At 42.3% G+C, this 14186-nt stretch overlaps 1 protein-coding gene across 2 annotated transcripts in view; it reads right to left on the bottom strand.

The window, feature by feature from the left end:
• Ppat-Dpck (Bifunctional Phosphopantetheine adenylyltransferase - Dephospho-CoA kinase) overlaps positions 1–14186 on the bottom strand; it is a 36807-nt gene that overhangs the window by 20264 nt on the left and 2357 nt on the right. The window contains exons 3-7 of one of the 2 annotated variants that reach the window (XM_075680228.1): positions 13433–13647; positions 9599–9730; positions 8164–8418; positions 5115–5199; positions 2510–2532 (exon numbers count right to left, since the gene is read on the bottom strand). In XM_075680228.1, the coding sequence (XP_075536343.1) occupies positions 2525–2532; positions 5115–5199; positions 8164–8418; positions 9599–9730; positions 13433–13647 (695 nt within the window). In that variant the 3' untranslated portion in view covers positions 2510–2524. Of the gene's footprint in view, positions 1–2509; positions 2533–5114; positions 5200–8163; positions 8419–9598; positions 9731–13432; positions 13648–14186 lie in introns of those variants that run through there. The other variant, XM_075680227.1, reaches the window with a different exon arrangement.

Genomic DNA, 14186 nt, shown 5'->3' with positions numbered 1-14186 from the left:
CTTTGTCGCACTGGAGATCGCAACGTGAACGGCAGTCATTTCACAGATTATCCTATCGTCGGTCTATCTTCTGACTCACCTAGCCAGTCTGGTCCATACAGCCACATACAGTTATACAATAACTTATCCATTGAAACTCCCCGTGTCAGTAGGTCAGCAGGATTTGCCTGTCCTGGACAATACTTCCACATAGAAGGATCGGTTTTTTTCCTGATCTCTTTCACTTTGTTTGACACAAATTGCTTCCACTTCGTTGCGTCACCTTTTATCCAGGACAACGTAATTGTGGAATCCGACCCCATTGTACAGTGGATGTAAAAGTCAGTGACGGCACTTGAGACGTAATTAAGTAGCCTTGCTCTGGTCAAGGCTCCTAGAAACTCCAGCCGTGGCAGTGTCGTTGTCTTGATATGTGCCACACATGCTTTTGCAATTAACAACTCGGGCCTCGCTGAGCAGCTTGGTATGATGTAGAGCGCTGCGCCATATGCCGAAGAGCTTGCATCGCAAAATATGTGAGCCTGTAGCACTAGGGGCGATTTGGTTCCACTGCCAAGATAACGTGGTATGGAAATATTCTGCAAGACTGGTAGTTGGCTCACCCATTCATGACATTCTTCTCGCAGATCCTGAGGTAGCTGCTCATCCCATCCTATTCCACGTGTCCACAATTTCTGGAAGAAGATCTTGATGGCAATGGTGAACAACACAACAAATCTCATTGGGTCGAATATCCGTGAAGCAGCTTGAAGAACGAATCGATTGGTATCATCTTTTTCTTTCATAAATTCGAGAAGGCCCCTCAAAGAAAAAGTGAAAGTATCCGCGTACGGATTCCATGTGATTCCAAGTACCTTCACATTTGTCTCGTGTAGGACAGCCAGTTCTTTGCCTGCCGCCTGTTCCTCATGCTCCAATGCATTAATCAGACCATCTGTGTTGGTCGTCCATTTTCTTAGCGTCATTCCTGCCTCCTGCATAATCTCTTTGGCTTCGCGGCATATTTGAAGCGCTTCTTCATCTGACTCTGCTCCAACCAGTAAATCATGACTCGCTGAAAAGTTTCGCGGTACTGGCTTTGCTTGAAGGCACACTCTTTAGGTGATGGAGTATAGCTGCCGTCAGTAGAAAGGGGCTACATGTTGCTCCGAATGGCCCTCGCGTCATCCTCCACTCTTGAATCTCCTCTTCGGAGAAATGCAATGCTTTTTTTTTCCCAACTAGAGGAATCGAAAGGCATCTCTATCCTTCTCTGCTATTGAGATTTGAAGGAATGCTTTCTCAATGTCGGCTAGCAGAGCTATACGGTGCATTCTGAAGCGTAATAGTATCTTCACCAGATCCTGGTACAGGTTTTCACCCTTTTCGAGGCATTCATTTAATGAGAAGCACCCTTTGGCGTGCGAAGAAGCGTCGAAAACTATTCTGACTTTTGTGGTTAATGTGTGCTCTCGGATCACTTCTCTGTGCGGCATGTAATAAACCTTTGTCGGATCCAGGGGTGCCCCTTCAACAATCTCCGCATGTCCAGCCTGCAGGTACTCCCGTATGGTGTTGTCATATGTCTATAAAAGTCCTTGCTTGCTCGACAGTCGGGAGATAAGTTTACAAAGTCTTGTTATTGCGACTTGCTTGTTGTACGAGAGTTCGACCTCTTCCTTCCAGGGCAACATCAGTTCGTATCATCCGTCCCTAAGAGTGATGGTTTCTTCGAATTTCATCGATACTGGACTGAGCCTGCTCTCATTGTCAACGGCATCTGATATTCCCACCTTCTTGAGTTCCCAAAATGAGTGGAGGAATTTGTCGCTCTCTTGTACACTTGTCTTCAGTACGCAGACCATGATCCGCGAAGCTGTTGTATCTGATGCCATGCAGTTGGTGTTGCCTTGAAACATCTACATTAGCTTAGAGGTGATAGCAATCAGTGTCTCATTGTTCTCGGATCAAGTGACTTCACCCGCCATCACAGTCCACACTTGGTCAGAACCGATGAGAACGCTTATGCCTCCTTCCCCGACAACAGATTCGTATAGTCTGTGATCAGCGATGTCCTTTCCAGACTTCCGAATTTCTGCGACGAATGGTGAGCTGGTTGTACTTGCCTTGATATCTTGGCATATGTGTGGAATTCCTATCGCTTGCAAGGCAACTTGCATATCTGAGAACTGGCTTCGCAGACAGAGCTGCACAACATGCCGCTTCTGCGCTGCTCGATTTGACTTGCTTGCAAACGTATTGAGCGCAATGATGGTAGAGCCTACACACTGCAATTTCAGCTGTCGTGATAGCCATTCTGTAACGAATGTGCACTGACTGACTCCGTCTATGACACCTCTGATATATCGACAGGCGACGTCTGTTACTGCCCAAGCTCAAACGTCTGCAGGACACTCATCGATGAATCCTCGATGGTACACCAATCTTTCCCTAAAGATGCGCACACGGTCGTGTTTGTGCTTGTTGGTTACTAAGCAACCACCTTGCTTGCTTAGTAACTCAGGGGACCAATTGCAATGCTTGCTCACTGACCTGGAGAGGCAAAACAGAAGGGTGGGTTTAAAAATTAATCTGCAGAAAACTAAAGCAATGTTTAACAGTCTTGGAAAAGAACAGCAGTTTACAATAGGTAGCGAGGCACTGGAAGTGGTAAGGGAATACATCTACTTAGGGCAGATAGTGACCACAGATCCGAATCATGAGACTGAAATAATCAGAAGAATAAGAATGGGCTGGGGTGTGTTTGGCAGGCATTCTCAGATCATGAACAGCAGGCTGCCATTATCCCTCAAGAGAAAAGTGTATAACAGCTGTGTCTTACCAGTACTCACGCACGGGGCAGAAACCTAGTGGCTTACGAAAAGGGTTCTACTTAAATTGAGGACGACACAACGAGCTATGGAAAGAAGAATGATGGGTGTAACATTAAGGCGTAAGAAAAGAGCAGATTGGGTGAGGGAACAAATGCGAGTAAATGACATCTTAGTTGAAATCAAGAAACAGAAATGGGCATGGGCAGAACGTGTAATGAGGAGGGAAGATAACCGATGGTCATTAAGGTTTACGGACTGGATTCCAAGGGAAGAGAAGCGTAGCAGGGGGCAGCAGAAAGTTAGGTGGGCGGATGAGATTAAGAAGTTTGCAGGGGTAACATGGCCACAATTAGCACATGACCGGGGTAGTTGGAGAAGTATGGGAGAGGCCTTTGGCCTGCAGTGGGTGTAACCAGGCTGATGATGATGATCCTTGTTGGTATTCTGGCAGTTGTTCTGCCGTTTTCCCATCTCTTCTGGCTTACTTTTTGTGGATCACACACACTCGTCGCATGATGTTGGCAGGTAGAGCAGGTAACTTTGCGTCTACAATCACACACCCTGTGACCTTCAGTTGTGCATCGAAAGCACCTCACAACTCCTGATAAAATTTGCTTCTTTTGCGATAGTGGGAGATCAAGTGCGCAGTCTTCCATGGTATGTTGACTCAACTTACAAAACACACAGTTCTCAGGTACTTTCATACTGTTGTTGAGAACTGAAGACGTGGCTTTCGTGTCACCAAAATGGCGAGATTTGTTTGGCGCATTCTCTCTTCCTGGATTCGCAAACTGGCTTTTCTCTAAGCTCTCCAACTCGATGGACAGGAAATTTAATAGGCGTTCCAGCTCTGTGATAGACGTTGCATTACTGCTATCACTTGTCGCCCGAATGGTGCAAGACTGGTGGTACCGCACCACTATTTTGTGTGGTAAAGCCCACACCAACAGGTCCCACAACATTGCGGGAAAGGACACCTTGCTCACCCCCAGGGTCTCCAGTTTGCAGATGTTGATGACGATCTGGTCATACAGCTTGCGAAGAGCTGTCGGGTCACTTGAACGGACCGAAGGCAAAGTACAAAGCCTGGAGAAGTACTCCTGCTCGAGTCTCGTTCTATCGCTGAGGCGTTTCTTCAGTATATCGATGGCGTCCTTGTAGTAAGCTTCTGTTGTAGACAGTCCTACAATAGCTGAGACTGTGTTGCCTCTTAGGAAGAACCTCAGATAGTTAAACTTGTCCGTCACTGTGAGGCTTCTGTTACGGTGAATCATCTGGTCGAATTGTTCCCAGAAGTCGTTCCATCGACACAAATCACCAGCAAATGGGGCCATGGTAAGCTTGGGTAGCTTGGCTCCAGAGACTCCCGCTGTACTGATTGTCGATGAAGTCCGAAGCTCCGGTGTTGATGACATGACAACACGGTCTCGCTTGCTAAGCAGCTCACTCATCACGCTGGTCCTAGTACAACGGTGTTGTATTCTTCCTCAAAATCTTAATCAACTATGTGGCTCTCTAGCTCCTCATTGACCTTGTTCATCTGATCGTAATTCACGTTGAGACGTCCGTAAATGGTGTTGAGCTGATCTGCGGTGGCTGTTTCATCGCTGAGAAGAGCTCTTGCCTCGTTGATAAGCCTGGTGTTCAGAGATCGTCTTGACGTCCGCTTCGATCGCAGCCTCTCCGTGATGGTCAGTTCACTCGTAGCCTTCCGTGGTCTCCGGTAGTAGATCCTGGGTTTCGGCATCACAATGTTTAAGATGGTGTACGGTTTACTGACAAGAAGCGAGGTTCAAAGCATCAGACATTCTTTTTATTCTTTGCCGTTCAGGTAGCCCCTGGCTGCATGGGCTCCCTCCAAGAAGGAGGCGCTTCTTCTTCAATCCGAGACTGTGCTGAGATTATTTCAAGATAGGCATGAAAAAAGTTCACAGCACAAAAAATACTTGAAGACACTTTCCCCCCCCTCTTCAAGTCCCGACTTCAGATAAAATTGTTGGAAGTACTATTGCACAGTGGAATCTTATCACGCCACTGTAATTGTGTGTTTCCAGTTTAGTTATAAAAATGTATTACAAATGCAATACTCTAGCTGTGCATAAATGCAATGCCCACCAGAGATGACTATCTGACATGTTGCAACAAACCTGACATGGAGCATGTGGCCTCGTTTTACATCATGGTGCACAAGAGCGTGGGCATAAGGAGGAGAGTTTTTCCAAGTTAACCTACTAAATTAGGCAACTAGAAGCAATGTACACCTACAAGGAAAAGCAGGCCAATGAAAATAACTAAGTATACCTTTTCGTCTGTGCTCTTCAAGTCGTTCATCAATGAGACGGGAGACTTCTGGCCAGACAATCTTGTTTAGCTGCTGTCGTTTTGCCTGCAATGAAAGAGTCAGTAGAGCAACATAAAATTACAAGTCTCCAGAAAAGTAGCAGAAAAGTACGAAGCTGAAGAAGGCTTCCCAAATTTAGCTTTAATATGAATGAGGTTTCAATGCAAAACTACATCAAAGTATGGTAATCATAATGAAAAAAAGATATTACAAAGTTACAAAGCCTCACATTTTTGTTACATTTAATTAGTACCAAGGCACTATGCAGTCAGTGCCCTTATTGCATCAACACGAGTAGGTTTCATACCTGGCACAAGAGCATGCACGTGCCTCACCCTTAAGCTGACCCCAATAGCAACCCCTTTAGTAGCAGCATCTATCTAGGTGGAGCTTACAGGACAGTGAATACGTTAGACATGTCATCTCCTGTTGAAAATGCCTATTTTTGAACTGCCATAGGAAGATTTTCGAGCAGTAACCATAGATCACAATGTATGATTATGGTATTTATCCGATTCTAACGTGTGGCTTTCTTTAGAGAAAAATTGGGCTGAGAATTGCCTTCGCGATGCAGTCGGATATGAAACCAAAATCCTAATTATGGCGTTCGTATGCTTTACCGCATAACACATGTACTGCGACGGAGCTGACTTTTAAAAACCGGCTGCCATTGTGCAACACAAATTTGCGCTCGCTAGTAAATTGGGTGCACGTTAGATTTATACCTTGATTAGGAAACTTAATGTAATTTCTATCTTGGTTTTTTACTATGGAGTCACAGAAAATGGCCGTGCACTTGATTCGGGGACATGTTAGGCTCTGGCAAATACTGCCAGAGCCTAACATGCTACCGAATCAACATGCCCCCTAACATGTTGTGTGGCGTGAAATTATTTAGGCTGCTTGCTTAAATCAGTCTTCTGGACAATTAGATCAATTTGGTTGGTCACATCAGGGTCAGATTAACGGAATTCAACAGCAGAAACAAAGCAAGTTGACAGCAACCTTTGGCCCCTGGCACTGTCCAACTGTCCCCTCATGACAAAAGGCTACATCTAAAAGGGAGCACTGTGCTCTGAGAATGGTGTTGTATTGAGACAGGCAAGGCTAGTTTGGCGAGAAGAACAGGCCACTGTTCTGGCCTGAGCAGCTCTGGAGCGGACATAACAATTTCAAAAAACGCACAGCAGAACTGTACCGCCTCGAATGAAAGCACTTGCTAATTTTCTCATCACTATCGGCCTACAAACTATGAATCACAAATAAAAATGGTTAGGAGTGCATGTAGTAGGCACTCAAACTATGGGATTTTAAGTGCCAAAATCATTTTGTGATTACGATGTAGGCCATAGTGGGGGATTCCGGAAATTTCGACCACCTGGGGTTCTTTAATGTGCACCTAAATCTAAGTACATGGGTGTTTTCGCATTTCGCCCCCATCGAACTATGGCTGCCGAGGCCGGGATTCGGTCTCGTGACCTTGTGCTCAGCAGCCCAACACCATAGCCACTGAGAAACCATGGTAGGTTGTGGTAGGCACTCTCAAGTTACAAACAGCAAATTCCCATTATCCTTGAAAATGATACAATCAGTGCATTCTAACAGTACTAAACTAAAGGGCTGAAACTTTACTAAAGACCACACACTGAGTGATAGAACAGAAAAGTATAGGTGTAATGTAATGATACAGGAGGAGGGCAGCATGGATGGGATAGCAAATGAGTGCAGCTGACATTTTAGTTGAGATAAATAAGTGGAGTTGGGCAAGTGGTGTATAATGCATAGATCAGAGAATGAGTTGTCTAGTAAGATAACAGAATGGTTTCAAAGGGGGAAAAATACACAGTTGATAACAGCAGAGAAATAGGTAGTATGATTAAATTTGGAATTTCAATAAAACTTCAGCTGGGGCTAGTTGATACATGGTATTTTTAAGGTGAAAAATTCAGCGCAAAACTCAGGACCGCCCACAAAGAAGAGACGAGACAAGCACCGGCGTCGGTGCTTGTCTCACCTCTTCTTTGTCGGTGGTCCTCGGTTTTGCGCTGAATTTTTCACCTTCAAGATTAAATTTAGAAATCTGCAGCCATAAAATGAAGTCAGCTGGTGCAAGGCAGAAGTAATTGGAGATTGCTCCAAGATGCATTTTTCTTGCGGTGGACGTAAAACAGAAACTATAGTTTTGATAGGATGGTTCCCTTTTATCTCTTTTTTTTTCACATTTATCCTGCCCTCAATAGCCAGAAAGAGCAAACATTGTCAGAAATAAATACAGAAACAGATAATTTTAAAAAATTAATTTGCGCTGAACCTTGCCATTAGAAAAAAAATATAATCACAGCTTCCTTACATTGTGCTTACACGTACGAGTCTTGCAGTGAAAAAAAAATGTATGTACCTTCAAGGTATTGACAAAGCATTTTAAAGGTGTGTAACAACATCATGTTTGACAGTTTGAAAAAAAAAAAAAAAACACTGTCTTCAACATCAAGCAGCAAATACATTTTTTTTTAGTTCCACACACACACACACACATACACACACACACACACACACACACAAAAGAGTATGAGCAAGAAAAACTACCGATGCAACAAAGCCATTAAACATTGGACTGGCTTGTGTTTTGGATTGCGCAAGCCTCATGATCTTGTACTGCACTACCAAAGTCCGCTAAGCTTATATGAAAACAAAAGTCAAGATTTTTTAGGCTTCCATTTTATAAAATTTAAGGGTACTCGAGGCTCTGAAAATGGTCCTTCCATATTCAAGGCTTTTCAAGGACGACCGTTGTTTACTGCTTATATTTTTACTTGTATGCAACACAGGAGGTCCCATTACACTCTTTGACCTCAGGACCTCCTCTTGTATATGTTTTTTTTTGTACTGTATTGTGTCTAATAATAAAACCTCATTCATTCATTCATTCATTCATTCATTCATTCATTCATTCATTCATTCATTACGAACCTCGTGTCATAGCAATACACACTTGTTAGTGGGCCTCACCTCATCTGCAAAAATTATGGTGCCGAGGAGTTTCCTGTTGATTGTGCCATCAGGGCTAACCACTCGTTCACCAAAGGTCTCCACTATTTGGGAATATGCGTTTGTACCCGGCTGATAGCTCTCGTGGCCAAGCGGGTCACAGTTGATCACTACTGCCCCTAGGGACTCCAGTGTCTTGATGATGTGGCTTTTGCCAGTGCAGATGCCCCCAGTCACACCAATAAGATATGGTCGGTCAGGAAGATCAGGTCTTGGCTATAAACAGATGATCAGAATATGTACAGTTGTCATCAAAAGCTTATAGGATGCGGGTTCCTCGTAGAAAGCAAAATTTCTGCTCAGTTCAGGAAAGCAAAGTTTAAATCAACGAAACACTATTGTTCACACTTACTGCTTCAGACTGCTATACCAAGCTTCGAGAATGTACTTTATTATTATTTTGTTTTTTGTTTGTTTTGCTTTTGTACTCTTACTACATTTTGGGACTCACAATGTAGATTGTGCTTCCCAAATACTTTTGACATTGGTAGTATGTAATACAGTGTTACATGAAAGGATAAAAAATGTATTAAAGGGCTTGGGCGTTAATTCTGTTGGGACTGAATGGCTTCTTGAATGCTTATGGCCCCCCTGTATACACTTGCTTGTTTTCTTTGCAACAAGACTTATTTCACCAATAACTGAAGCTTTGTCTGCAGCAGTGACACACCTGAGCCTGTGCAGCAGAGCATACGGTCATAAGCACAATAAGGAATATAAAGTATTGTGTTAGTGCAGTTTCCTTGACTGGTTTAATGATTTCTTGCCCTGAAGCAGGAGTAAGGACAACTGGGGGAGTTAAAATGGTAACATGAATAAAACACCGCAAGAACAAACAAAAAAGATGAAGCAGTCAGTTTGCTGTTTGCTTGACTTGAAGCAGATATGGGCCATTGTGGGCCTCGTGAATCAGCATACCTGCTTTAGTGTCAGCCTTTGTATGGCTAGTTCAGTTTTCATGGACTGGCTCAAAACACTTTGCATTATCGCATACAATTATGAAAGCTATCATAAGCTTTCTCCAATTGCCATTTTAATTAATTTATCACTTTGGATGTGCTTAAAGCACCGTTTTGCTCTTTATATAAGCTTGAACATGTTATGCACTATTTGCACAAACTCGTCCTTCTCCCCTTAGCAAATGCTTTTTAAAAAGATGATGCTAAATCATGTCTTAACGATGTTTATGGCATTAAAAGAGAAACTGACTGGCATATCTGTTCAAATTATCACCCCCCCCATCACACCTTTGTCTTTTCCAAAACAATATAGACTACTAAATACTGTGGAAACAACTTCCCGATGCAGTGACAATCAATGCTAAGAAGAATTATATTTGTTAAGTTTGGGAACACAGCCAGCTCCACTATGAAATTGTACTTTGCTTCAAACATACCTTGGGTGGAGTAAGGATTGTGCCAAGCTGCCGCCGCCTCAGTGAAGACGAGCTCACTTTAAATTCCTCACCGATGCCACGACAAACATCTTCAGCTAGGCCTACAGATCGGATAACCATTGGAGACATGCCCTAGAGGTCAACACAACATTTTTTAAAAAACAGTCAGGAATTCACAAAATATGTCTGTTTATCACAGTAGCACAACTTTTCATAGCAGTGTCAAGAACAAAGTTTTAACATCTACCAATTTTCTTAACACAAATTCATTAGTCAGATAACTACTGGACAAGAAATGCATGCTTGAATTTTAATACAGTCAGAGCTCTCTATAATAAGTCTATAACCAGGGATTGGATTTTTCAGCATCTGTGTGTGTGTACGTGTGTCTTCTTTCTTTATTTTTTTTAATTTGGAAGGCATTTATAGACATTTACTTTCCTCTGAAAATTCGGCATTTATTGACACCTATCTTTTTTACACAGTTGACTCTCGTTACAACCCACCCTGATAATCCCACAAAAAACGTCTATTTTATCCAAAGTCCATAATATCCAAAACTCCTCACTTCTGAAACTTTTGTCATAATGTCTAACAACTTTATTGCGAAGAGTGAGTAACGAATGTTCAAAGTAAAAAACAACCAAAAAAGTCGCAGTTTCACCTGAAAGGCAAAGCATCGATTGCCGTTGGACCATTAGGGTTACAGAATGGGTACCAAGAGAAAGAAAACGCAATCGAGGACGACAAAAGACTAGGTGGAGCAATGAAATTAGGAAATTCATGGGCGCTAGTTGGAATCGGTTGGCGCAGGACAGGGGTAAACGGAGATCGCAGGGGAGAAGCCTTTGTCCTGCAGTGGACATAAAACAGGCTGACGATGATGATGATGATGAAGGTGAGGCTGAGAAAAAGAAAGCCTACTTGTACGGGGGCTTAAGCACGAGCACCCAATCCACTTGGGAGGGCCTGGTCACATTGTGACTTTAGTTGTGTGGCCCCGTTCGACAAGCCATGACGAATTTCTAAATTGGGCACTTTTCGGTTTTAACTGAATTCCTAGAATAGAAATAGCCAGGTATTTTTTCACATTTATTGGTAATAATCAGAAACTCCAATTCCTATTTATAATGCAGTCACATCGAATGCAAGATTACCTTCATTAGCACCAGTACTTGTTACAAGCATACCTACATCCTTTCCATAATGAATTGGCAAGAAACTATTTAGATTTAATTCAAAACATTTAATAACTCATCATATTCATGCTTGTTATGTCAAGGCTCCACTGTACTGTTTCAACCAAGTGCATAGAATGAAACGTAGTTAAATCCACGCATGAAACAACCATAAAGGGCAATGGGGATGAAATGTGCCACTGCACCACCATTAACAAGCGTGACTACGATAGTATGCAGCTTAGTCCTGCAGAAAAACATGACACGTGCGTGACCAATGCCATTATGCGGAAAAAATATTCCCGAGTGAATCTGAACAGACACACTGCAGCATCCACAGTTGATCTTTGCATTCTTGTGGCAAATAAAATATTAGAAGATATATACAATTACACGGGCTTAACAGCTTCATTCTTCGCAGTCACTGCACACCACTTAATGATACACAAGATGTCTCACCTAATTAAGGCCAAAGCCTAAATGAAGCTTTATTTTTTTTTTTACAAAGATGAAGTGATGTGTAGCTGGAAGCAGTGATGCACAGGTCCACTAAAATTATTTTTCAATAGCTCGAAATTTTGCGTTTTGGTCCAAACTTATGTTTAAAAATAGTTTGCAAGCATTTAATTTTACAATACTCAAGCACTGATCGATTGATGAACTTTAAAGGGACCCTGAAACCCTTTTCTAACTAATCACAGAATGGCCTCACTATTAAAGGATGTCGTCTCACACGGATGTCGTGCCGCAAAAATATTTTGAATCCTTCAAGTATAAGCCGAGTTATCGCACTGATAAGTGGCTTTCTCTCTTTGTCTCCACTAGCATGCTGGATGGTACACAGGGGAGAAGCCAAGCAAAAGTTGGCACGTTGCAGCACATTGCGCCTGTAAGAAATGAGGCACGCTGTGCCGACATTATGTTTTTGCAAGTGGGAAATAAAGGTTGACTTATTAATTGAAAGTGCAATTTCCTTTAATTCGTCCACTTTGAATGCTATTAAACCTGCCTTTCATATTACTCTGAGTTGCCCTGAGCACATTGAATCGCCCGTTGCACAAGCAGTATTTTAGCAGCAGTTCTAAACCATATCTGCTATGGTGGCTCAGTGGCTACGTCGTTCTGCTGCATAGCATGAGGTTTCAGGTTCGATATCCGGCTGTGACCGCAGCCTTCTAATGGGAGAGTGATGGCAAAATGCTTGGGTAGTGTGCTTTGGGTGTACATTATAGAACCCTGTCTGGTCAATCCGGAGCCTCCCACTATGGTATTCAACATAGCCCAGTGTGGTGCTTTGAGGCGTTAAACCCTACGATTTCATTTTCAACAATACAGAATATAAATTTGACCATACTTTGATTTAAAAGAAAAGAAAAACAAAAATAAAGGCATGTAATTTAGTCAGAGAGAGAGCTACAAGATCATGTCGATTCATGAAGGTACCTGTAGACAAAACAGCTATACCATGATAGTAAAACTACCTAGCTGGCATGCATAACCAGGATGCAGATAACGCTAAGATAAGCCATTACTAGTGCAGATATGAGACTACAGTGACACACAGAAAAAGTAACACAGAATATTGAGCTTTCTTTGGGTCTATTTTGAAATTATCCTTGTCAATAAGTATGCTATAGCCATATAAGCAACATAGCCGCCAGCATGATATAAGCAACAGAAGCAGGCCATTTCACTGTAAAAAAAAACTGTGCTTTTATAGGAAAAAACAGAAGAAAAAGGACTACACTTTCCTTTCTTTTGTCCAGCTACAGCATCACCTTCCTTCTCAAGGCATAACAAACTCGCCCAGTTCCATCTTTCAATTGTACTCTGTCACTTTCCTGCCATTGTATGATAAGGTAAGCACAGGACTGGTTGCACAAAGGCTTTCCTCCTCTTGCACTGGCCGAATGTGACACAGTGATGAAAGCACAAGCTTATCTCACAGACTGACCAAGCAGCCCTTGCGTCAATGCCTTCCTTCCACAAAGGCAATGTCATGGTCAGAGCGGTACTTTTAAAGATAAGATAGGAAGATAGGCTCAGAAAGTAACACACAGTGTGTTGATCCCAGCCTCTTGCTTATCATGTCTCACCTCTAAGTAACAATAGGACAGATGTTTGCTGGTACACACAACAAAAACAAATATCCTTATGCGAGTGCCAAGGGCATACATACCTATGTGTTGATGTTTTTAACGAAGCGTGCTTTTCACACAAGGATGACAAAAAATATTGTCGGGATAATTCACTAACGCCGATCATAGCGTCATGAACTGCACAGCATTCATCAACTGGGACCATAATTTACAATAGTCAACATCGTTAAAATGCCTGTGATGCTGAATTTTTTCTCAAATCGTAATCTGCACTGGCCGTAGATATTTGTGTGCTTTTCTTCAGATCAAGTGCCAAGCTAGGTGGCCCGCCTAACAAAAGAAATGCAAGAAAGATTTGACTACAGTGACAACAACTGTGTTTCCTCTGTCTTTGTCCTGTCACTTTCCATTGTTTGCAATATGCTTTTCCTAAACTGTCTTGAAGATTCCCTAGGAAATATAGGTGAAAATATCAACCCACTCAAGGTCACATAAGTCTTCCCCCCCCCCTTTGTATTACCAACAAGGTCACAGACATTAAAACGCCGGAAACGCACCCGCCTGGCTCGCTCCTCATTGACCAGTCTGCCTCCTTTCATTGTTTCTTCGCTCACGTACAGGCATTCCAAATCGTTGTCTTCAATGGTTGGCCCATATGGGTTGTAGATGGGCGTCACGTCATAGTGCAGTGTTGTGTCGATGTCATGCAGAAAGTCTAGCAATGCATGCATACGCGTCTCCACTGGCTCTATCAACTCCCAGAGCAGTTTACCTGTAGAACAAAGAAAGCAGGGGAAGCACAGATTACACATATGAAAATATGGTTGTACATGAAGCTTTGCGCAGTTTACTATGAACTATTTTCCAGTGATTAAGAAAAAAGAAAGTCAGAGACTTATTACACAGCTCACTTATAATTTAATTCTTTCAAAAAAGATATCACTAAAGTTGGATTCTTAGGAATCAACATATATACTGTTACGTAAGAACAGCTTGCCCCATTACAATACACTTTTGCATACACATGAATTGTAGAAATATCACCGACTCTTAAACAGAACTTAAGTACGCTTAAATGAAACTTGAATTGACAAAAAAAAAATATTTTCTGTTTATTTAAAGTTTCATTTGCCCGAAGGCCAGAAAAACCAACAATAATTTTACTCAAAGAGCTTTTAAGTGTTTTAATATTACTGTGGTAAAAAAAAAAAAGAAGACTTCATTGTGCTCTGCTTCTATGCTTCTTTTGCATGAGGTTGTGTTTATGCACAAAAGGATTCTCAATAATCACTGCTATCACCGTCATTCCAA

The sequence above is a fragment of the Dermacentor variabilis genome, chromosome 2 (genome assembly GCF_050947875.1).
Source record: "Dermacentor variabilis isolate Ectoservices chromosome 2, ASM5094787v1, whole genome shotgun sequence".
Classification (NCBI taxonomy): domain Eukaryota; kingdom Metazoa; phylum Arthropoda; class Arachnida; order Ixodida; family Ixodidae; genus Dermacentor; species Dermacentor variabilis.
Note: the sequence above shows the minus strand (reverse complement) of the source record. Positions and strands in the feature narration are given on the sequence as shown.